Source organism: Doryrhamphus excisus, linkage group LG18 (genome assembly GCF_037039965.1).
Source record: "Doryrhamphus excisus strain RoL-2023G ecotype Guam linkage group LG18, RoL_Dexc_Guam_v1.1, whole genome shotgun sequence".
Lineage (NCBI taxonomy): Eukaryota > Metazoa > Chordata > Actinopteri > Syngnathiformes > Syngnathidae > Doryrhamphus > Doryrhamphus excisus.
Genome location: NC_136374.1, coordinates 16,110,000 through 16,133,449, shown reverse-complemented (window position 1 = coordinate 16,133,449; position 23,450 = coordinate 16,110,000). Strand labels below are relative to the sequence as shown.

General features: G+C 41.4%; 1 protein-coding gene across 1 annotated transcript; it reads left to right on the top strand.

Moving 5' to 3' along the window:
* Positions 1–1,593: 1,593 nt before the first annotated feature.
* Positions 1,594–12,729, top strand: dyrk3 (dual specificity tyrosine phosphorylation regulated kinase 3). The gene is made up of 6 exons (XM_058055469.2): positions 1,594–2,412; positions 4,204–4,313; positions 7,963–8,168; positions 8,260–8,560; positions 8,873–9,289; positions 9,375–12,729. The coding sequence occupies exons 1-6, from the start codon at positions 2,370–2,372 to the stop codon at positions 10,104–10,106; spliced, it is 1,809 nt and encodes a 602-aa protein (XP_057911452.2). The 5' UTR covers positions 1,594–2,369; the 3' UTR covers positions 10,107–12,729.
* Positions 12,730–23,450: the final 10,721 nt, after the last annotated feature.

Sequence of the window (23,450 nt, the reverse complement as noted above, 5' to 3'; positions counted from 1 at the left end):
TGTGATTTAGAACGGTGCCTGATCCTCAACGCTTACACCTTGACCTCCTTCGAGAGGAACGCGCATGCAGATCGATTATGAGGCATTGTCGCCCCGCGAGTCCACCAGCTAAGAATAAGAATCCTGGGCTTTAGCGCGGTTAGAGGGCACCGGGGAAACTGTGTCAATATGCGTATTTATGGCGGCGAATATAGGCAGGCCCGTTTTCTCACCTCTCAGAAAGCGCTTAGTTTAGCATCAGCGCCTGCCCAGCGTGTATCGCCGTCTTTATTTAGACCCGAGTCCTTCTCACGCCGGCCCGCCTGACCTGACCGACCGTCTGTCCTCCGCACGACCAGACCCTCAAGTCACGCACGCACGCACGCGCCCACGATTCACCACTTCATCATATCTTTATAAAAACATCTCCCATTATGTCAGCGATGATGTTAGAAAGCCACAAGATGATGGATTGATGATGACGTTGCCTGTGATCTCTTCCAGAGCCGACCCCAAAGACAATGCCAGGCCGGGAACACAGGCGCGCTTTCATTTTAGTGGAAATAATGAACTAAAATGAAAAGCAGGAAAGGACCCAAGAAGAAGAGAGCAGGTAGAAATGCAAAGTAAACCCAAAAAAGAAAACCTGAATACACTGATGGTAATCACAAAGATGAGAAACAGTTTGGGGGGGGGGCACTGACACACCAAAAAGTCAACATGTCGGTGATTGGCCGTCATATTTATTTAAAAAAATATTTTTAATACACTTGTACAACTCTTTTTGCCTCATTGAAACATCTTCTACACTCTGTGTGGATGCTAGCAGCCCCGCCTCCACCCACCAAGACCCTCTCACTCCATTTGTGGAGTGGTTCAACAGGTGTTGAACCAGGAGTTGCATGGCAATATATTGAGAAGTTATAGAGTCCATTTAATGTGTGATTAATTAATCAATTATCGTCCCAGGTCGTTATCGTCTCTGAACAAGCTTGTGACGACCCAAATCGATACCTGTAAAAACTGCAATTTAGTCCCATTACATCGTGCAGGTGTGTTTACTTGAAGGCTGTCAACTGATTAAAATACTGAATCAAGATTAATCATGTTTAGTCTGTAGTTAACTCATAATTAATCACAGATGAAATAATAAATTTTGGAAATATGGACCATTAGTTGAGTTAGAAATCCCTCAGTTTTTGAATGATTCACGCAAGCGGCAATATGTCCCGCTTTGTTTAACAGTCTTTGAATGCACCTTCTCCCGTTCTCACGTGCTGCACCAATTTTTCATATCCAATAGAACTTCACATACTGCAGATGGATTATTATACTGTTTTGGCCTTATTTCAAATCTGGTTATGAAATGTTTCCAATTTTGTGTTTTGTGCTTATTACTGTATAATTGATAATTTGATCATCTATTTTCATCCAATACAATTATTTAATACAAAAAAAACGATAATGTAATAACATGGAATTTTTACCAAGCTGAGGTCACCTGTTGTGGCAAGCTTGTGTTGTGCACGTTATCGCCACCAGGAGGCGCCCAATCCTCCTTTTTCCAACTTGTGCCCAGCCAAGCCCCGCCCTGCTCCCCGCCCTCCAACCATAGGCGGCTCGTTCACCCCGGGACACTAAAGACGCCCATAGCAACAACATACACTCGGCTACGTCGAATAAGACACTCGTACAAGCAGAGAGGACGGATTAAACACTCGCTTCTTTGTCGCGGTGACTACAGGTGTTCAACGGAAAAGGAGATACATCGCTCGTCTGCGCCGTTCCGTTAGAATGGGGCGAGTGAACCGCTTGCTAGCTTGCTTTGGATAGCCGTCCAGAAGACGAGCGACGCCGTCCCAAAAGGGGGGGACAAGAGAGGTCGCGGCGAGTTTGTCGTGTCGTATCGTCGCCGTTGGCTCTTAACTACAAAGTCAGCTAGACGGGAATATAAACACGGGAATGGTGCTCTGGGTCGATTCGCTTTGCAGACAGAAAAAGGCGAGGGGCAAAGGGGCCACATTTGAACGCTGTGATATTCGGACTTTAACTGTTTGTAAGAGAGGGAGCGGCTCCACTGTGGACGATTGTTTTGTGGCTAGCTGGCTAGCTTGCTGAGGGAAAAGCGACCACCCACTCCCGAAGCTTTGCTAATGTTAGCAGCCTACAAAAAACACTTTTAAACAAAGCCGGAGTGCTGAATTTATAACTAAACTTATTATTTTTTTTTTTTTTAAAAAAGGTTAGTTAAACCCACAACACAACTCGGGGCTATTTTGGACGGCGTCAACGCTCTTTAAAGTGCTGTTCGTTCAGCCGGCCATGTAATTTCTTTCTACTGTTTTTGGGACCTTACTTTCGGATGCTGGCATCAAAAACTATTTACAACCATGATGATCATAAGCAGAAAACCAGAGGGCCCAATAGCAACAGGTAACCACAACTATATATCTTTATTAAACCTCCATGTTGTTTGTAGTTCCAAGTTTTTCCATTCACATTAATATCCTGTGTCAGAAATGGCTTTGAATTGTTATTTATTTTCTTGTATGTGGGCTTAAATGTCACGTTGTGGCACTTTGTGAACAGGCAGCAGATGTGTAAATGAAATTTGCTTTTTTTCTCTACACCCACGCCACTCTTAAAGCCTTTATCTCAATGTTTTAGCAAACATTTCTGAATGTACTGCGTATTTGTATTTCTTAGTATGCTTTGTATCAAGTTTAAACCACTATAATTAACCCCCTTCATGGTCATGTGTATCATTTGTTGTGACCGGGTTCTATTTATCTTTCATTTTTACTGTTATCTGATAACATTACCAGGAACTACCAGTTTACGACCCCAGTCACGTTTAATGACATATGATGTTTGTGAACTTCACTTAAAAGATTGGACACAAAGAGTGGAAAGTGTTATTGTTTCTCTGACAAATGTACCACAAATGCCAATGTTTGACTTGATTGACTTGACTTTTTCCACACTGTTCAAATCATTGTAGTCACATTTGGTGCATACCTTCTAAAAAGCTTTGTAGTTTAGTGTTAACAACCTGTCTTGTGCACCTGGTTCAAATTTGGTCGGGCGAATTGCCAAAGGGTATAACTAGAATCCGTCCATAATGGACAATTTTCTGTAGTCCTGTGATCTTCTTACATAAGGTAGATATTTATGCAAGTATATATTACCAGAGGCGCTATTTACATAAGTACATAGTGTTTATTTTCTTACTTCTCTCGGTAGGTTTGATCGGAAAGCAAAGTTCAGGTCTATCCAGAAAGTGCATAGCCTTCACTGCATGATCAGGACTGCAGAAAGCTACCGACGTCTGCGCTTGGTTTATATTGTATGCGGAGACCTAAAGCTCGTGTTTGCTGTGCTGTCCAGGTCTAATGCGTCCGTATCCAGGCAGCGAGTCTAATCTGTCCCGTAGCAGGTCTGTTGACTAGGGGACACGGGTTGTGACGCACCTGCCCACGCTTCGAACACTCTCAAGGGCCGGTCGGCGGGAACATTAGTTGTTTTTCTTGGAGCTAACCAAACAACGTCGGCAAAGTAAATGTTCCCTGGCTACTCGGGCGTGTACATTTCAACGCAAGACCATGAGAAGCAAAAAGTGAGGTAGAAGGCTGCGTTACAACTGTTGAGATAAACAGCCCGGCGATGGGCTTTGTCATATGAGATACCGCCGCCCTCCTACAAGCTCGCCTCTCAATCATGCATCCAGGCTGTGTCATCTCAAATTAAGTGGATGGCTTAGTGCCAGCATCTACATGACCACACACACACCTCGCTATTGAATAGAGCCATGTGGGCTCTATTTTGGAGCGCACCTGACCTGGCCGTACATGACCGGGACCTGAATGGACAGATGGGTTGACGGAAAGATGCTGTCGTCACACGGGCATCTGTTACCCCCATTAGGCCAATAATACCACTTGCAGCGCTAGCAATCTGGGACCCTAAGCCCTACCTAAGCTGGTCAGGTCGCTGCCCTTGTCTTGGGTACAATGCACCAGTCACAATACATCCATTGGATGGATTTTCACAGGAAATATCTATCCTGTCCTGGTTCTCCGGTTTGTTTTCACAACATTGTAGCGAGCATTGACGAAATAATCAATGGGACTTTGCTCTACCTTTTGTCTTCCAAGAAGATCACATGATGTATCTTTGTTTGTGTCGCCTATTTATTTTGTATTTTGTTTCTCTTTGGTCCCTCAGTGCGTCACGGCGATGGACTTTATGACTCGTACATGAGGACGGACCACATCCTCAAAGAGGACGCCGATACAAACAGTCCGTCTGGCCTGCCCCCCATGCCCAAGCACACGGTAAGCAAACATGCAAACACGCAAAGCAAACAAAGGCCTATTTCCTGTGCTATAACGCACACTGTCTCCAGACATCCTGTTCCGTGGAGAGAAATACCCCCCCCCGCCCCGCCCTGCATGTTTCTTCCTTGTCATCTCATTAGCGTCACTCTGTTTAGATGCTAACTGTGCTGTTGGAAGGCAGCACAGTTAGCATATCTCATACCTCATTTCATCTGTACTTCCTGGTGGCATTTCCTTACACCAGGGGTCTCAAACATGCGGCCCGCGGGCCAAATGTGGCCCGCAGGACACCAGTTTGAGGCCCCCGCCTTGATATGAAAGTTTAATGTTAGTGCGGCCCGCGCAAGTTTGATATGGATGCTGTATGGTATCATGTACCCAGAAAAAATTATTATGTTTGATTAATGTTCATGTTAAAGGTTACATAACTGTTAATAGTTATCCTCCCTATCTATGTGGAAGTGGTAAGTTTTCTCTTATCTCTTATCTCCCACTCCGGTGATGCACATTTTATTGTGATATATATGAAATGCGATATAAATAGCAGAAAATGTAAAATATTTACAACAGATAAAGACTATATAATTGTCTGTGACAAGAGTCAAGGCGGCTTCCATACCACGCCATGAGTATTTTTTATGTGTCGGAGTTTGCCACAAAGGGTGAAATTTTAACCCCTGCTCAATATTGAAATGTAAAATGGAACAAATAATTCACTTTTAATTATTGTAAAAACTAGGCTATAGTTTCAACATCAACACAAGTTATGCATTGATATCTCAAAATGATCCACCAATGTGTGAACAACCAATCTTCACACACTGCTCGTCAGAGTTATGGGTATGAAAATATGGCGTTAATAATGGATTTGTCAATTACTGTACACCAAGGACATTTATTTTTAAATCTCATAAGAACATTATGCCTCATTCAACAGCATTCAGCATGTCTGAAGATACAAGTGGGTGCCAAGTGGGTGCCTCTCTGAATGTCCCCTTTGGCAGAAAATGTGCACACAATGCTTCTCTACAGACTTTCACACTAAAAGGGGGGAAAATGGTTTTGGTATAAAAGTCTATAAAGATTCACTGGGCTTGAAAATGTGACCCACAAAACAAAATCACCAATCAACACTTCTCTTGTACTCTGCCATGTAAATCCACCATCGGTGGGCCGGCACTGGGGTTCGAGTGCGTCGTCTCTCCCAGTGCTGCCCTTCTTCTTTTGTATCTACTGTCACGCTCGCCGAGGTAATGTCCTCCGTTGAATGTAACTGACAGGAGCGCACGCCCTAGTTCCATTTGTCGGAATGCTCACAAGTGCTGCTGCCTCGCGCTCCCGCTGAAGTGATCATAACCACTTCACCATAAAAGCCACGAGAAGCTAATGTGAAGAGTGAGGAGGTTCAGCACTTTCATGAACCTTCACTTTTGTTTTGTTTTGAATGAGCCCAGCTGGTTTGCAGTACGACAAGTTTTGTGTGTTTGCTGCACGTGAGAACTTGTGCAACTGGCTGCTTGGTAGAGGGGGGGGGCATGCTTAGGTGTTTCTCCGACAGCAAAGAGATTAGCTCCTCTCCATCTGTTGCACCATGCCGATTTGCACACAAGGAACACCCTCGTCTAACATTCACACAGACTCTTTTCACCCCAGGCTCTTTTTTGCTGGTGTTTTTTTGTAATTTATCAGATCAATAAGCCATCACAGTTGGCACGCCACATGCCATTTGATTTTATGAGGGTATCGTGTCTGTGTGTGTGTGTGTGAAGGGGCTCAATCAATGGCGCCGGCCGAACAGTTTTTGGGACAGCAACTGCTAGAAGGCCGGCGGGTCAGCCATTTGGCTTGCCTGTCGTATATCAAGACCATATAGTTACACTTATGGGAACCGACCCTGCAAGTCACGTCGCCGTGTTGGAAAACAGAATCAAACCCGAGCCTAATTACAGCACAGATATTGTATGTCGCAACCTCATTTCATCTGTACTTCCTGGTGGCATTTCCTTACATCAGGGGTCTCAAACATGCATCCTGCGGGCCACATTTGGCCCATACTATACTATACTAGTTTGAGGCCCCCGCCTTGATATGAAAGTTTAATGTTAGTGCGGTCCGCGCAAGTTTGATATGGATGCTGTATGGTATCATGTACCCAGAAAAAAATTATTATGTTTGATTAATGTTCATGTTAAAGGTTAAATAACTGTTAATAGTTATCCTCCCGATCCGTGTGGAAGTGGTAAGTTTTTGCCGATTTAAGTTTCAAGGAAATAACTTGAAGGCTACCGTTTAGGTCGCTAGCTCTCTAGTTTGCGAGTTAGCATGTGTCTCAAGACCCTGCAGTTGCGCAATATGTTGTAAAAAAAGAGTATAAATGTGACTATAGTCGTGTTTTGTCATGTCTACAGGGCTCTAATAATGCTTTGTTCATTTTAATCTGAAAAAATCATTTGTCTACCCACCAACTATATGTGGTTTCTTAAGTTTTTATTATTTGTATTATTATATTTATTTATTACTGATTGATTGATTTTCTTTATTCTTGATTTGTTTATTTATTTTTCATCTTATTTTGTGCAGAAAAATAAAAAGTAAGATATTTGAGTTGGAATGTTTTATCAGAGCTTTTCCTGTAGAAAATCTAAACCAAAGCACTGAAAAAGTTTGTATATTTTTCTGTTTTTAATAAATGCGTTTTTTTGTTTTGGAAAACCTGATGCGGCCCAGCCTTGCTCAGATCTTAGCTCCAGTGGCCCCCAGGTAAATTGAGTTTGAGACCCCTGACACCGGTCGTCAAACAGGACACCACAAAGAACTAAAAAGTTTGACCCCTGTTATTAAGATGCCAAGTGGTCACGTGGAAGTACGACATAAAAGGACATTGACCAACCCACATAAGCGCGTCCCGCTTTTCACGAACACATACGTCGGATGTCAGATCCCTTGTGCCTCATTGTGGATGTTTCCACTGGTAAGACACAGCAGGAAGTTTAAAAGCCGGAATTCCAAGAGGTTGCTCAAACGAGACTTCACTGTCCTGAAGAACTGAGACTTATATAAACATTCAACTGTTGTAGTACAAACCGTGAACTTAAAACGATGAAAATCATCAAATCTCATTGGATTAACCTGTTCTTATTGGATTCTAGAGCGGTTGTTTTAATTGGGGAAAACATTTTTCATAAAAAAATGTGCCTCGGGACCTGGGTTACTTTTGAATGAGCCACTCGGATGTGTTTTGTTATTTTTGGGGGGGTTGGGATTCTGGTGCGGCCAGACAGGATCTAGATCTAGTTTTGCTGGTTCATCCTCTTCAGTGGCTCACAGTTGGACTCTCCTATTGGCTGTCGGCGTGTTCAGTCCCCGAGGGGGGCTGCCCAGCTTTGTTACTCCCCAGTTAGTCGTGACTTGATAACTTTAGTGATAATAATAATAATTAGTAATTTAGTCATTAAAGACCGCCGAGCTTGTGCTGAGCATGCCTAAGATCCAGTCTCACACTCCAGATGGTTTCGCTTCAGCCTCACCAGATTTATTTTTACTGGTGTTAAACAGTACACACTGTACATACTTATGTAGTGCATATATACACACGCTCATAACTAAATATAATAACGCCTTTTTCCACTTGCTATCTCTTGTCCAGGCTGTTGGTAACAAGGCCGTGATGAGGGATCAGATAACGGTGCGAGGCGGCCAGCTGAAGGTCAAGTATCTCTACGAAGACTCCACCAACAATCGCAAGATCAGTGCCATTACCACAGCAACGCCTCAGAACACCGGGACCGGCGCTCAGACGCCCAGCAAGCCAGCACCAGCCTCCGGCGTGTCCAAGGATCACAGCGTAGACAGGTGGGGGGGAAACGCTTGACATGTCAATCATTTACACCGAAAAGGCGGGCCCTTTGCTCATCGCAGTCCTTCTATACGTGTTTCGTTGTAGCTCTGAATCCAGTAAGGGCTCCAACGAAAACTCCAGCGCTCACGCCGTTGTCAACGGTAACAGCAGCAAAGCGTGCGGCCCGCTCACACCGGAGCAGGCCGAGCGACTGTACCGGACTCAACTCACCGCCCTGGAGCAGACCGAGATCCACTCCTACACGGATATCTACTTTGTGGGACCCAACGCTAAGAAGAGGCCGGCTGTCGCCGGGGGCAACAACAACTGCGGCTACGACGACGAGCAAGGCGGTTACATCAACGTCGCCCATGACCATCTGGCGTACCGCTACGAGTTTCTCAAGGTGAGGACGACAAATCGTTAGCTTATCTTTGAATGAGCGTCGGAATTGACGTGTCTTGTAACAACGGCCAGACGGGTAACACGCTGCTGTGGGATGGCGTTTCACTACTCGGCCAGGCGTTGTTGATAGTTGATCCCACAAGACTCGCATTAGCTTGAGGTCGGGACTCTTGGCAGGGCACGCCAGTCCCAGATTACCTTTACGTTGCCTCAACGTTGACTTCTTCTCCAGTGATGGAGATTGTGACAACAAAGAAGTCATCTACCAAACGTTCCAAAGTCGTATGTCAAGTCAAAATATTTCTTTCCTCAGATCATCGGTAAAGGAAGCTTCGGTCAGGTCGCCAAAGTCTACGACCACAAACTGCAACAGCACCTGGCTCTGAAGATGGTCCGCAACGAGAAGCGTTTCCACCGGCAGGCGCAGGAGGAGATCCGCATCCTGGAGCACCTGCGCAAGCAAGACCGCAACGGCACCATGAACGTGGTGCACATGCTGGAGCACTTCACCTTCCGCAACCACATCTGCATGACCTTTGAGCTGCTCAGCATGAACCTCTACGAGCTCATCAAGCGGAACAAGTTCCAGGGCTTCAGCTTGCCGCTGGTCCGCAAGTTTGCACACTCCATCCTGCAGTGCCTGGAAGCCCTGAGCCGGCTCCGCATCATCCACTGTGACCTCAAGCCGGAGAACATTCTTCTCAAACAGCAGGGACGCAGCGGCATCAAGGTGTTTATTTACACGCAAAGCTCGCCGCGTTCCTGCCGCCGCCGCCGCTCCCACTCACAATTTGTATTCTTCTATTCTCCACCAGGTGATTGACTTTGGCTCCAGCTGCTTCGAGCACCAACGTGTGTACACCTACATCCAGTCTCGCTTTTATCGAGCGCCCGAGGTGATCTTCGGCGCACGCTACGGCCTTCCGATCGACATGTGGAGCTTTGGCTGCATCCTGGCCGAGTTGCTGACGGGCTACCCTCTTTTCCCCGGCGAGGACGAGGGCGACCAACTGGCCTGCGTCATGGAGCTGCTGGGCATGCCTCCTCAGAAGGTTCTGGAACAGGCCAAAAGGGTAAAGACCTTCATTAACTCCAAGGGCCACCCTCGCTACTGCGGAGCCAACACCCTGCCCACCGGCGCCACCGTGCTGACGCCGTCCCGCTCGCGGCGCGGTAAACTCAGAGGCCCCCCGGCCAGCAAAGAGTGGAGCGCCGCGCTGAAAGGCTGCGAGGACCCAACCTTTATTGACTTCATTAAGAAGTGTTTGGACTGGGACCCCTCGTCCCGACTCACACCCAGCCAGGCACTCAGGCACCCGTGGCTGTACCGCAGGCTGCCCAAACCGCTGCCCGGAACCGAGAGGAGCCAAGGGGCCCCGGTGAAGCGGCTCCCCGAGCACCACAGTACCTCCTTCCCCTCCATTCTCGCCAAGGGGGGGGCCGGCCTGGTCACCGCGACCGCCAACAACAAACTGAGGGGCAACCTGTTGGGGGATTCAGGAGAGGCCATACTTATGCGTACGGTCCTACCCAAACTTGTCTCTTAGAGAGAGCCTCCTCCTTGCTCCCTCTTCCGCCTCCTCTGCGCTCCTCAGGAGGAGTCCAAGTGCAGGAGAAAGTGGAGTCTAGCTTTTAAAATCTTTGTATTTGTTTTTTACTGAGCGGCATCGACGCCCCGGTCGTTGCTTTTTAAGAATAGCCGATCACAGAAAAAGAGATCATACAAAAATTCATACCCACTTTTTATACAAAGGATTTCCTCGAGTGGCTGTGGACTTTCTATACGTTGATTTAGATCACGCTTTGTACAAAACGTGTGAGTGGACAACTAGCGGTTTTTGGTTTTTTTTTTTGTTCCCACACAAGTGTTTTTCCCGTTTTTAGTCGGCGCACACTTGAACGCCTCACTCTGAGGAGTTAAACTTGAAAAGGGCTAACGCAACTCCCTAATTAGCTCGGCGCTAGCGGGCGACATTGTATCGAGCCAACAACGGCGATAGAATAAAACAAGCACACCGACAACAACGTTGACACACTTTTGACGACAGCATCGTGTACTTTTTTTTTTGCAGCCCGCAGCTAATTGACCTCTTTTAGCCTCCCCCCGGTTCCTCATCACCCGGCGCTCGCATGTCAGCTCAATATGTGGCATCGGCGTGTGTGCGCGGCGGCGCTACCGTAGCAGACATGAAGAGGGGATCTATTTTCAGACCCGCTACTCGGGAGTGACAGAGGTTGAGGAGCAAGACAGGAGCTCCGTTTGTCACCGAGGTGTCATGGCTGACTTAACTCCCTGTTTCTTTTTCAATCGATTGTCATGTTTACGGACCAGAAGGATGCTAGGATGCTAGGATGCTATCTGCGGTGAAATGTGGCCTCATTTTCCCCAACATGGAGACAAAAAGTAGCTAGCTCAGACTCGGATGCTTGCTAAATATGAGCCGTTTTTTTCTCAAGGAGAGGCAAAAATATCTCTCTGGTACTGATTGAAGACACGTTTCTCAGGGAAACACTCGATACATCTCTTAATCCTACATAGGCTTGCTTTTTTTTTTTTGTGTATACTTTCAGTGTTGGAGCCACAAAAGAGGAGGGGGGGTCCAGTCCGGTCTGCATGCTCCACAATCTGACCTAGATTCCCTCTCCCTCCCACCTCCTTGTTCTCTCACTGTGTCATGTAGGCCAGGGAACCTCGTAAACCCATTAAATATATATATAGAGAAAGAGTAGATTTATGGTGCTGTCCAGTCACTGCACACACACACACACACACACACACACGTTGTCAGGTGCATGTTGTATGGACCACACCGCTCCAAGACTGTCATCCCTCGTTTTCAAAGTATAACCATCAGGGATTTCTACTCCATTTATGGTTGTTGTTTTTTTTTTTTAATAGAAGTGGTTTCGATCGCGAGTCACTACTCCCCAGTTGTCAAAAAAAAAAAAAAGACGCCCGATGCAAATATGGAATTAATAAGAAACAAAAAAAAAGATGTATGCTGTCATGTTGTACTCGTGGTGTGCGGTATAGTAGCGGGATGTTTTGGTGTTGCGGCATGAGATCACAATCTTGTTGTTGAGGAGGCTACTTGAGTGACAACTAGAAGAGAAAGAGAGAAACAAAATGTAAAAGTAATCCAATGAAGTTGTGATAGTTTTTTTTTTTTTCTAAGGAAAATAACAAATAAAATTGTTATTAACTGAAATGTGCTCAGCTGGAGTCATTTCGTCATGAGATTTTGAATATCTCGTATTGCGTGTGGAGAAGATGCCAAGACACTAGGATAGATGGAGGAACTTGTTACATGAAATGCCTACTGTGTGTGTTGATAGTGTGTTGCATTCAAGGAAAATGGTACTCGCCATATTGGGAACAGGCTCTCCCACGCAGTGAGAGGGTTATAGTCCCTGTCCCTCAGTCATTATACACCATAATATTAGTACATGCAATTATACTGCTTGTGTATGATATGCTCCTAAACCACCAATACAAGGGATGTAGTTGTCTACCCACAGTATACAATATAGTTGTTTTGCAGGTCTACCTAATGTTGTGGAAATTGAGTACGGACTGCAACAAACCGTGTCACAAGCCGTGACTCAGTGTCATCCGCTTCATGTGTTTCTGAGGAAGTCCACACCAACACAAGTCAGCACAATTAGGTCACACAACACATCATTGATAACTAATGGGTGGTGCTGGAGCCTATCCCAGCTGTCTTCGGATGAGAGTAATAAAAAAAAATGTAATTTTTTCTGGGTACATGATACCATACAGCATCCATATCAAACGTGTGCCGGCCGCACAAACTTTTAAACTTTCATATCATGGCGGGGGCCTCAAATAAGATGAAAAATAAATAAATCAAGAATAAAGAAAATCAATCAGTAATAAATACATAAATATAATAATAAAACATCAAATAATAAAAACTTAAGAAACCACATATAGTTGGTGGGTAGACAAATGATTTTTTTCAGATTAAAATGAACAAAGCATTATTAGAGCCCTGTAGACATGACAAAACACGACTATAGTCACATTTATACTCTTTTTATTTACAACATATTGCGCAACTGCAGGGTCTTGAGACACATGCTAACTCGCAAACTAGAGAGCTAGCGACCTAAACGGTAGCCTTCAAGTTATTTCCTTTAAACTTAAATCGCCAAAAACTTACCACTTCCACACGGATAAGGAGGATAACTATTAACAGTTATTTAACCTTTAACATGAACATTAATCAAACGTAATAATTTTTTCTGGGTACATGATACCATACAGCATCCATATCAAACTTTACATTAAACTTTCATATCAAGGCGGGGGCCTCAAACTAGTGTCCTGCGGGCCACATTTGGCCCGCACGATTAAATGAGTCATCTATGAATAATATGTGTTGTTGTCATAATTTGTGCATTTGTTCATTCATTCATTCATTTTCTACCACTTATCCTCACGAGGGTCGCGGGGGGGTGGGTGCTGGAGCCTATCCCAGCTGTCTTCAGGCGAGAGGTGGTGGCCAGACAATCACAGGGCACATATAGACAAACAACCATTCACACTCACATTCATACCTATGGACAATTTGGAGTCGCTAATTAACCTAGCATGTTTTTTGGAATGGGGGAGGAAACCTAAACTAAATAAAACTAAACTAAATCAAAACTTTGGGCGAGAGGCGGGGTACACCCTGGACTGGTGGCCAGTCAATCACAGGGCACATATAGACAAACAACCATTCACACTCACATTCATACCTATGGACAATTTGGAGTCGCTAATTAACCTAACATGTTTTTTGGAATGTGGGAGGAAACCTAAACTAAATAAAACTAAACTAAATCAAAACTTCACATCTTGTGGTGTCCATAGTACCTGGAAAAAACCCACGCATGCACGGGGAGAACATGCAAACTCCACACAGAGATAGCCGAGGGTGGAATTGAACTCGGGTGTCCTAGCTGAGACGCCGTGCAGTCTATAATATTATTACTATAATAATACTAGTTTTCGGAGCCCCTGTATTAAATCTCTGTTATGTGAGTGAAGAGTCGTTACAGAGAGTCGATGACTCATTCCTAACACGTATCGGAATAAATTCATACTTGTGTGGGCTCAGTTGTGACTCGTCAAACAGGTTTTTTTTTTCATGTCAGTGCCACGCTAATCTACGTTCTACATTCCCGGTCTTGTTTTTTTTGGAATCTACCTCTGAAAAAGCCTGTATCATATCCTGTAACAGATGACTCCTCCGTTTACAAGTAGGCGGGGGCAGCCCTGGGGGAGGAAAACGTCTTGTCTGCAGTGCAGCAAAGGGACCAACCGGTCGAGCGACGTTACCTCCATCAAAGGACACGAAACGAGGTCTTTAATCGTTCGACAGTGCAAATAGTGTATCATAGGCGCCCAGTTTTTATTGCTTTTAACTGGTTTTAGTGTAAAAATATGAGGAAGTTGTTCACAACAATACATGATATGCTGCTATACAACTTAAAATGAAAATGTATGGCAAATAAAGAATATGAGACATTTTGTAATAATAATGTCCTGAAAAGTCTCAACTACCTCTCTACATGACTGGAAAGAAATACAAAATTTAACATAAGAAATTTACACCAGTATATGATATGCTGCTATACATCCAATACCACTTTACATAAAGTGTAGCAAAAAAATATGAGAAATTTAATCAGTATCATCAATACTACTCAAAATGGCTGCTAACAAATAAACAACATAACAAATTTAGTCATGCCAGTGCATGATATGCTGCTATTCCTTTTAATACCTCTCCATGTGACTGGTAGCCAGTTACACCTCCATCTGGAGGGGTTACATTTGTTCACTTCCTGCTTTCCTAATATCATTTAATTAAAAAAATAATAATTTAATTTTTAAAAAATTGTAATTTAAGTAAGAAAATGTAATTTAATGTAATTTTATTTTATTTTATTTTCATTCATTTTCTACCGCTTTTCCTCACGAGGGTCATGGGGGGTGCTGGAGCCTATCCCAGCTGTCTTCGGGTGAGAGGTGGGGTACACCCGGGACTGGTTATTTTATTTTATTTTATTTTATTTTATTTTATTTTATTTTATTTTATTTTATTTTATTTTATTTTTACATAGTTTTGATGCCTTATGCATTATTTTAGTTGTTTGAAGATGAACTATATCAGCAAGTTGAAGTATTTGTGATTTTACAAATAAGGATGTTCTCTGTAGTACATTTTTGCAGTACATTTAGCGAGTGAAAATTGCTTTTATATAGTTATTAGCCCATATTTCCACACAGTAATGACACAGTATATATAAATGTAAATATATTGCATATTTAATATCCCAGTACGTTTTACCACGTCAACAATTACGGAGCGTTTCCGTCTCTGCATGTGTTCCTTGACAACGTCCAAGCAGATTAGACCAATCCCATTAAGGCACCGACCCCGTCACCTCTAAACCATATGCTGTAGAGCTCACCTGTCGCCATTTAGCATCCTGACTGGTGCTCTACTTAATCCCAGTAGGTGACATACAAAGGGGAACATGAATAAGCGTGATTGTGTGGTTGGTTTGTATGTTGTTCAAATTTCTATGGTTATCATCACATTTATCATAATTGAACCCTTTTGTGATGACACTAATGACTAATGGTGACGGTTGGAACTAAGATATTTGTTTTATCAGAAACTTTACCTTGAATTTTTGAAGTAAATTGTGTCTGACAGCTCAGTTGCGATCGTGTATTCGGGTCGGCGAAGAAAGAGAGAGAGAGAGAGAGAGAGGAATAAAAAGAGCGATGGCTGAGGGAAATGTGAAAAAAATGTTGGGGTTGTTTTCCAGCATTCTTTGTGCACTTTGTCTGATGTCATGGCGAGGAGGACCAGTAGAGTGTGTTTAGACTAGACATCAACCCCAAAACAATGTCACGATTCTGCCTTGTTTTTTAACTTTATACACACAATACACTATCACACACACACATACACACAGTGCCGGGTCACAGAGTACACACAAACTGGCTGTGGACCACGGAGACAGCTGACCCCACGGACATTACGAAGCAGGACGCCAACCCCCCACCAACCCACCCAGTCTGAGACACATGTCCCCACATGCACCACCGACAGTAGATCGCACCCTGCTCCTTTGTGCAACGACACACAATGACACACACTCACAGCTGAGCTCCCACATGTCTCTACAAGCTTTGGCTCTTCTGGGCTATAAGCTACAATCCACATTCCCACAGAATGTGGACTGTGTTTTTTCGTCTATTCCGAGCCTGACGTACGTTGTAGAAGCTACGACAGCTACGACTATTATGGCAAATATTATAACAAATACGTATGTTAACTCTAAAGACTTGACTTGAGCCTGGCAAGGAATGCTGGGAAATCTGAAGCACTCCCAGCGGGATTGAAAAGATTTGACAAATTTTTTCTGGAATACTTGATTGTCACATGGCTGCACGGTGTCCAAGTGGTTAGCGCGCAGACGTCACAGCTAGGAAACACGAGTTCAATCCCACCCTCGGTCATCTCTGTGTGGAGTTTGCATGTTCTCCCCAGTGCATGTGTGGGTTTTCTCCGGGTACTATGGACACCACAAGATGTGAAGTTTTGATTTAGTTTAGTTTTATTTAGTTATGTATATGTATAAGAGTTATCCTTTTTAAAATGATTAAAACACTGTACAGTTAATAAATATTAGGCGTCTGTGTGGAGTTTGCATGTTCTCCCCGTGCATGCGTGGGTTTTCTCCGGGTACTATGGACACCACAAGATGTGAAGTTTTGATTTAGTTTAGTTTTATTTAGTTATGTATATGAATAAGCGTTATTCTTTTTAAAATGATTAAAACACTGTACAGTTAATAAATATTAGGCGTCTGTGTGGAGTTTGCATGTTCTCCCCGTGCATGCGTGGGTTTTCTCCGGGTACTATGGACAGTTTTGATTTAGTTTAGTTTTATTTAGTTATGTATATGTATAAGAGTTATCCTTTTTAAAATGATTAAAACACTGTACATTTAATAAATATTAGGAGTCCGTGTGGAGTTTGCATGTTCTCCCCGTGCATGTGTGGGTTTTGTCCGGGTACTATGGACACCACAAGATGTGAAGTTTTGATTTAGTTTAGTTTTATTTAGTTATGTATATGTATAAGAGTTATCCTTTTTAAAATGATTAAAACACTGTACAGTTAATAAATATTAGGCATCTGTGTGGAGTTGGCATGTTCTTCCCGTGCATGCGTGGGTTTTCTACGGGTACTCCGGTTTCCTCCCACATTCCAAAAACATGCTAGGTTAATTAGCGACTCCAAATTGTCCATAGGTATGAATGTGAGTGTGAATGGTTGTTTGTCTATATGTGCCCTGTGATTGGCTGGCCACCAGTCCGGGGTGTGTTTCCCCGCTTGTCGCCCGAAGACAGCTGGGATAGGCTCCAGCATGTCCAACATGATAGAGTGAAAACAAGTTCTCCTCCTATTGCGTGTGGAAGTGGTATGTTTTTGGCTTCTTTGTTTTGTCTTTGGGCTGTACGGCGGTCGAGTGGTTAGCGCGCAGACATCACAGCTAAGAGAGTTAAATCCCACTTTCGGCCATCTCTGTGTGGAGTTTGCATGTGTGGATTTTCACCGGTTTCCTCCCACATTCCAAAAACATGCTAGGTTAATTAGCGACTCCAAATTGTCCATAGGTATGAATGTGAGTGTGAATGGTTGTTTGTCTATATGTGCCCTGTGATTGGCTGGCCACCAGTCTAGGGTGTACCCCGCCTCGTGAGGATAAGCGGTAGAAAATGAATGAATGAATGAACTTGATCCTCACCCAGATTCTACCTCCTGGTAGGTACCTCCATTGGTAGATGTTTTCTTGGACCGGGTTCTAGGTTGTCGTGTTTACATGACCTGACTGGCTCACGCTGATGACTGGAATAGAAGATGACTCATTTTCCGTCTTCACAGATGAATCCCACTGTCTGTCTCTACGATATATATATATATATATATATATATATATGTAAATATTATATGTGTGTTTTCAAGGTTTTATCTTCCCAGTCCTCCTTTACATCTTAGGTACCACATCTCCGTGGCAACACTTGGAAGAAAATTCCAAGTTGAAACGTCATCTGTGAAATTTAAACTAGGTGTTAAATGTGATACGTACGTAGCCTCAGGCAAAGGGCCAAGGTAGATACGGTAAGCTTGATCTGTCAGTTACTAGGTTTGTTGGGTAGTTGGGTAGCTTACGTAGGTAATTACAGTATCTTGGTCTGTTAGTTGTTATAGGTACAAACATTAGAGTAAACGTAAACGTAATAAACCACAAACGTAATACAAATCTGCAGCTTTGAATGTAATAATGTAATACATTTTCCCACAAACGTAATAAAATTTGCCTACTGCAAACGTAATACTGAATTTCCTGCTCATCAATACATCAATATTAATCTACACCTTCTCCCTCATTATAAGAAGAAAGAACAAACAACCGCAAAGATCATTATTTTGTCTCATTTGTGGGAAGTTATTACATTTACAGTTTTTCACCTTCCCACATATATGTAATAATTTTCAATGTATCAAATGTAATAGTGCAGGAAATTCAGTATTACTTTTGCAGTCGCCAAATTTTATTACGTTTGTGGTTTATTACGTTTGCGGGTGTAACAAACCTTTTCCACATACTGAAAAATGAAAGGGGGGAACTTTGATATATTATAAACCAACATATGGTGGACCATCCATCCATCCATCCATCCATCCATCCATCTTCTATACCACTATTCATAGGTAGGTTGGTTACTAGGTAGGTAATTGGGTCAGTAGCTACAAAGTTAGTCTGGTAAGTTGCTGCTTACTAGGTAGGCCTGTAGGTCATGTAATCAGTAGATATGTTGGTTTCTATATTTATCTTATTGGTAGGTATATACTGTAATGGTAATGGTAATGGTAATGGTAATGGTAATGGTAATGGTAATGGTAATGGTAATGGTAATGGCAATGGTAATGGTTTTATTTCATTTGAACATGCATCAGATTACAATTGAGTGCATCCCATAATCAGTTCCCAGTTCCACATGTCCAAAAGGAGTAGGAAGAAGCAAAGCTTATTAAATCCTACCCCTCCATCTGGTACTTTTACAATCAGTAACTGTTACATTTGTTCACTTCCTGCTTTCTTAATATAGTTTATTTTAATTTTAATTTTAATTTTAATTTTAATTTTAATTTTAATTTTAATTTTAATTTTAATTTTAATTTTAATTTTAATTTTAATTTTAATTTTAATTTTAATTTTAATTTTAATTTTAATTTTCCACATACCGAAGTACAAGGTGTATAGTGATATATATAGCACATCATGACTGGTTAGTTATTATTTACTTATTAAGTTATTAAGTAGTTTAAGGGTTTTTTTTTATTTTAAAATTTTAAATTTAAATTTTTTTTTAATTTTGTTCACTTCCTGCTTTCCATAATACAATTTAAGTTTTTTTTGTGTGTTTTTTTTAATAATGCACCTCATACCGAAGTACAAGATGATATGACTGATATGATTACAAAAACTCTATATTTTGCATATACAACTTCACAGTACGAGGAAATGGTGTTGAACGGCGGACACAAACGCATCACTGGGTCTTATATGCTAGAATATACCATAATAGAACATAAACTACCTCAGTTAACACAACCAGACTAACTTCCTCAAGAGGCCGCCTATAGTCAATCCTTGCACCACATGACCAATACTATCTATTAATAGTAAAAGTACTCCCCTCATTCTGTGTATCCAACACAACTCTTGTACTTGTACCGTGAACGCTCCTATCAGATGGTGCTTGGCTTTGTGTCACATGTCCTGCGCTTTCGCTAAAAACACCCTGAACACTGAAACCTAAGTCGGCGGTATGTCAACACAAGCATAGAATTCCTGAATTCCTGGAAAATGGCATTCTGTGCCACCTTTCGTCGTCAACAAGTCAACGGTCCAGCCTGCTGGTGTCGGGTCGTCTTCTGCCGCACTGGAGTGTTTGTGGAATGTTAGAGCTGATTATAGTAAATGTAGTTTGAAGATGGAGCATTGAGGCGTGTCTCAAAGAGGACAGACGCTCCACTGAAATGTGGAATAATGGAATTAAACGCTACTTTTATGGTAATTAGTGGTCATTACTGTCGAACTGGATGGAACAGGTTTTTTTACAAACACTATGGACTAAATACAGTATATATATATAATATAGGAGGGTAGGAGTACTCTACATACTAGGTACCCACAAGGGTACTCCAATTGACACAACTACTATGTGAGTAAGAATGAAATGTTTTTTTGTTTTAAACTAAAAATTTAAAAATGTTCATTCATTCATTCATTTTCTACCGCTTTTTCCTCAAGAGGGTCGCGAGAGGGGGGGTACACCCTGGACTGGTCGCCAGCCAATCACAGAATTTAAAAATTTAAAAATTTAAAAATTTAAAAATTTAAAAATTTAAAAATTTAAAAATTTAAAAATTTAAAAATTTAAAAATTTAAAAATTTAAAAATTTAAAAATTTAAAAATTTAAAAATTTAAAAATTTAAAAATTTAAAAATTTTAAATTGGACAATTTGGAGTCGCTAACAAACAAACATTCACACTCACAAAACTGTAAAACTGTAAAACTGTAAAACTGTAAAACTGTAAAACTGTAAAACTGTAAAACTGTAAAACTGTAAAACTGTAAAACTGTACAACTGTAAAAATGTAAAAATGTAAAAATGTAAACATTTAAACATTTAAACATTTAAACATTTAAACATTTAAACATTTAAACATTTAAACATTTAAATATTTAAACATAAAAAAACTTAAACTGTATTAGGAAAGCAGGAAGTGAACAAATGTAACAGTTACTGATTGTAAAAGTACCAGAGGGAGTAAAAATGTAAAAATGTAAAAATGTAAAAATGTAAAAATGTAAAAATGTAAAAATGTAAAAATGTAAAAATGTAAAAATGTAAAAATGTAAAAATGTAAAAATGTAAAAATGTAAACATTTAAACATTTAAACATTTAAACATTTAAACATTTAAACATTTAAACATTTAAACATTTAAACATTTAAACATTTAAATATTTAAACATAAAAAAAAACTTAAACTGTATTAGGAAAGCAGGAAGTGAACAAATGTAACAGTTACTGATTGTAAAAGTACCAGAGGGTGTAAAAATGTAAAAATGTAAAAATGTAAAAATGTAAAAATGTAAAAATGTAAAAATGTAAAAATGTAAAAATGTAAAAATGTAAAAATGTAAAAATGTAAAAATGTAAAAATTTAAAAATTTAAAAATTTAAAAATGTAAAAATGTAAAAATGTAAAAATGTAAAAATGTAAAAATGTAAAAATGTAAAAAATGTAAAAATGTAAACATTTAAACATTTAAACATTAAAAAATTAAAAATAAAAAAAACAAAACCTTAAACTATATTAGGAAAGCAGGAAGTGAACAAATGTAACAGTTAGTGATTGTAAAAGTACCAGATGGAGGGGTAGGATTTAATAAGCTTTGCTTCTTCCTACTCCTTTTGGACATGTGGAACTGGGAACTGATTATGGGATGCATTCAATTGTAATCTGATGCATGTTCAAATGAAATGAAACCAAAACCAAGATACTTCGCTCCCAACCCCCGATGGTGCAATCCACCCAATCCTGACTGAGAACCACGGCCTTGGATGTGGAGGTGCCGAGTCTCATCCCAGATGCTTCACAATTCAAAATAGATCCAAAAGCCCCCGAACTGGACCCCCTTGATGGCTTGGCTGCGCCTAGAAATTCTGTCTATGAAAATTATGACCAGAATTGGTGACAAAGGAGATCCTTGAAGGAGAGACCTGACTTATGACTGGCAAAGCAAATCAGGCTCTACAATCCGGTTGTACAAGAACCGACTGGCACGTAGTCGGGTGCCACCGATCTTGTACTCCTGGAGCACCCCAACCCCTCTCCCCCAAGGACACGGTCGACCTTTTTCAAGTCTACAAAGCACATGTAGCGTGATTTAGTAACGATGTGCTGCTATGCCGATTCTCCTTTTTTTTGGTAGTTTTATCATTTTTGACGTAATCCAGGTGGACCTAAGCCAAGGTCTCTTTTTGGCCTGGTTCTTGCCGGTGTCCCGGTTCTCTGCTTTGCAGCCACCCCAGCTGCCGGGTGACTTGTCGTGCTGAGAGCTTTTTCCATGTCAGAGTTAGGAGGGCCATTTTCCGTCTGGCCCTGACAGGCCAACACGCTGACCTACTGAGCAGAGAGCCAAAATGAAGATCGTATTTTATTGCAGTCTCACTCAGGAACGCTCCCGTACTGCACACTGTAAAAGGGTTGCGGTTAGAATACAGCCCACCAGCAAGGCATCAATAATTGAGTGATTGTGCTCTGTGTTAATGTTTATGGAACATAGAACATCACAGCTATATTAAGAGCAGACAAATTGGAATAAAACGGACCGTTTTTCAGGGCTTTTACAGCCAGAAACATATCATAAAAGGTTGAAGTAATCGCAAATATCTTGTTAATTTTTTTTTTCTCATGCTGGCTGAGGATTGTAGGGCACATGTTTTGCTTAAGGGTGCAACTTGGGCGCAGAGTCAAGGCTTAGTTTAGACATACAACACACAACACGTGCACCATAAAGACATCTGCTCATGCCGACCGGAGCCATAAATATACATTAGTGTACATCGCCTGCTTTGTTGCTTTAATCACCTTTTATAACCAGTCATTCAAAAAAAAACAATAACAAGTACAAAAGATACAGGCATTAACAAAGATTTTATTCGGCGGGTTCGATTCAGTCTTAAGAGAGGTTGAAAATAATGCATAGTAGCTCTACAATATTTGATTCTTATTGCTATTTGTGTTTAAAACCTCCATGGTAAAGCGGCCAAATGTGGCCCGCAGGACACTAGTTTGAGGCCCCCCGCCTTGATATGAAAGTTTAATGTAAAGTTTGATATGGATGCTGTATGGTATCAAGTACCCAGAAAAAAATTACTACGTTTGATTAATGTTCATGTTAAAGGTTAAATAACTGTTAATAGTTGTCCTCGCTATCAGTGTGGAAGTGGTAAGTTTTTGGCTATTTAAGTTGAAAGGAAATAACTTGAAGGCTACCGTTTAGGTCGCTAGCTCTCTAGTTTGCGAGTTAGCATGTGTGTCAAGACCCTGCAGTTGCGCAATATGTTGTAAATAAAAAAAAAGAGTATAAATGTGACTATAGTTGTGTTTTGTCATGTCTACAGGGCTCTAATAATGCTTTGTTCATTTTAATCTGAAAAAAAATAATTTGTCTACCCACCAACTATATGTGGTTTCTTAAGTTTTTATTATTTGCCGTTTTATTATTATTATTATATTTATTTATTTATTATTGATTTATTGATTTTCTTTATTCTTGATTTGTTTATTTATTTTTCATTATATTTTGTGTAGAAAAATAAAAAGTAAGATATTTGAGAGCTTTTATTGTAGAAAATTGGAACCAAAGCGAAGTTTTTTTAATTTTTTTGTTTTTAATAAATGCATTTTTTTTGTGTTTTTTTTTGAAAACCAGTCTCACCCAGACCCGGGCTCCAGTGGCCCCCAAGTAAATTAAGTTTGAGACCCCTGCTCTATATGCTTTCCAACTACGTCCAGGTATCGGGTTCAAAAGTGCAAAGCTAATTTTATGGTCAGTGAAATGAACACTGGAAACGTGATGCATGTGGTGTATTATATTCCAGCATACATACAGTAAGGCTAGTATACCCCGAGGGCCATTAATGATGTCTATTTATGTCGCACATGTGAGGATCATGCCATACATTAGCACTTGTGTTTTCTATGGGAAT

What these genes read in the sequence shown, in the direction of transcription:
- dyrk3 (XM_058055469.2), top strand. Translation starts at nt 2,370, where the DNA reads ATGATGATCATAAGCAGAAAACCAGAGGGCCCAATAGCAACAG. An exon ending in AGAGGGCCCAATAGCAACAG is followed by an intron (nt 2,413 to 4,203) that starts GTAACCACAACT and finishes TTGGTCCCTCAG; the next exon opens with TGCGTCACGGCGATGGACTT. An exon ending in CCCCCATGCCCAAGCACACG is followed by an intron (nt 4,314 to 7,962) that starts GTAAGCAAACAT and finishes TCTCTTGTCCAG; the next exon opens with GCTGTTGGTAACAAGGCCGT.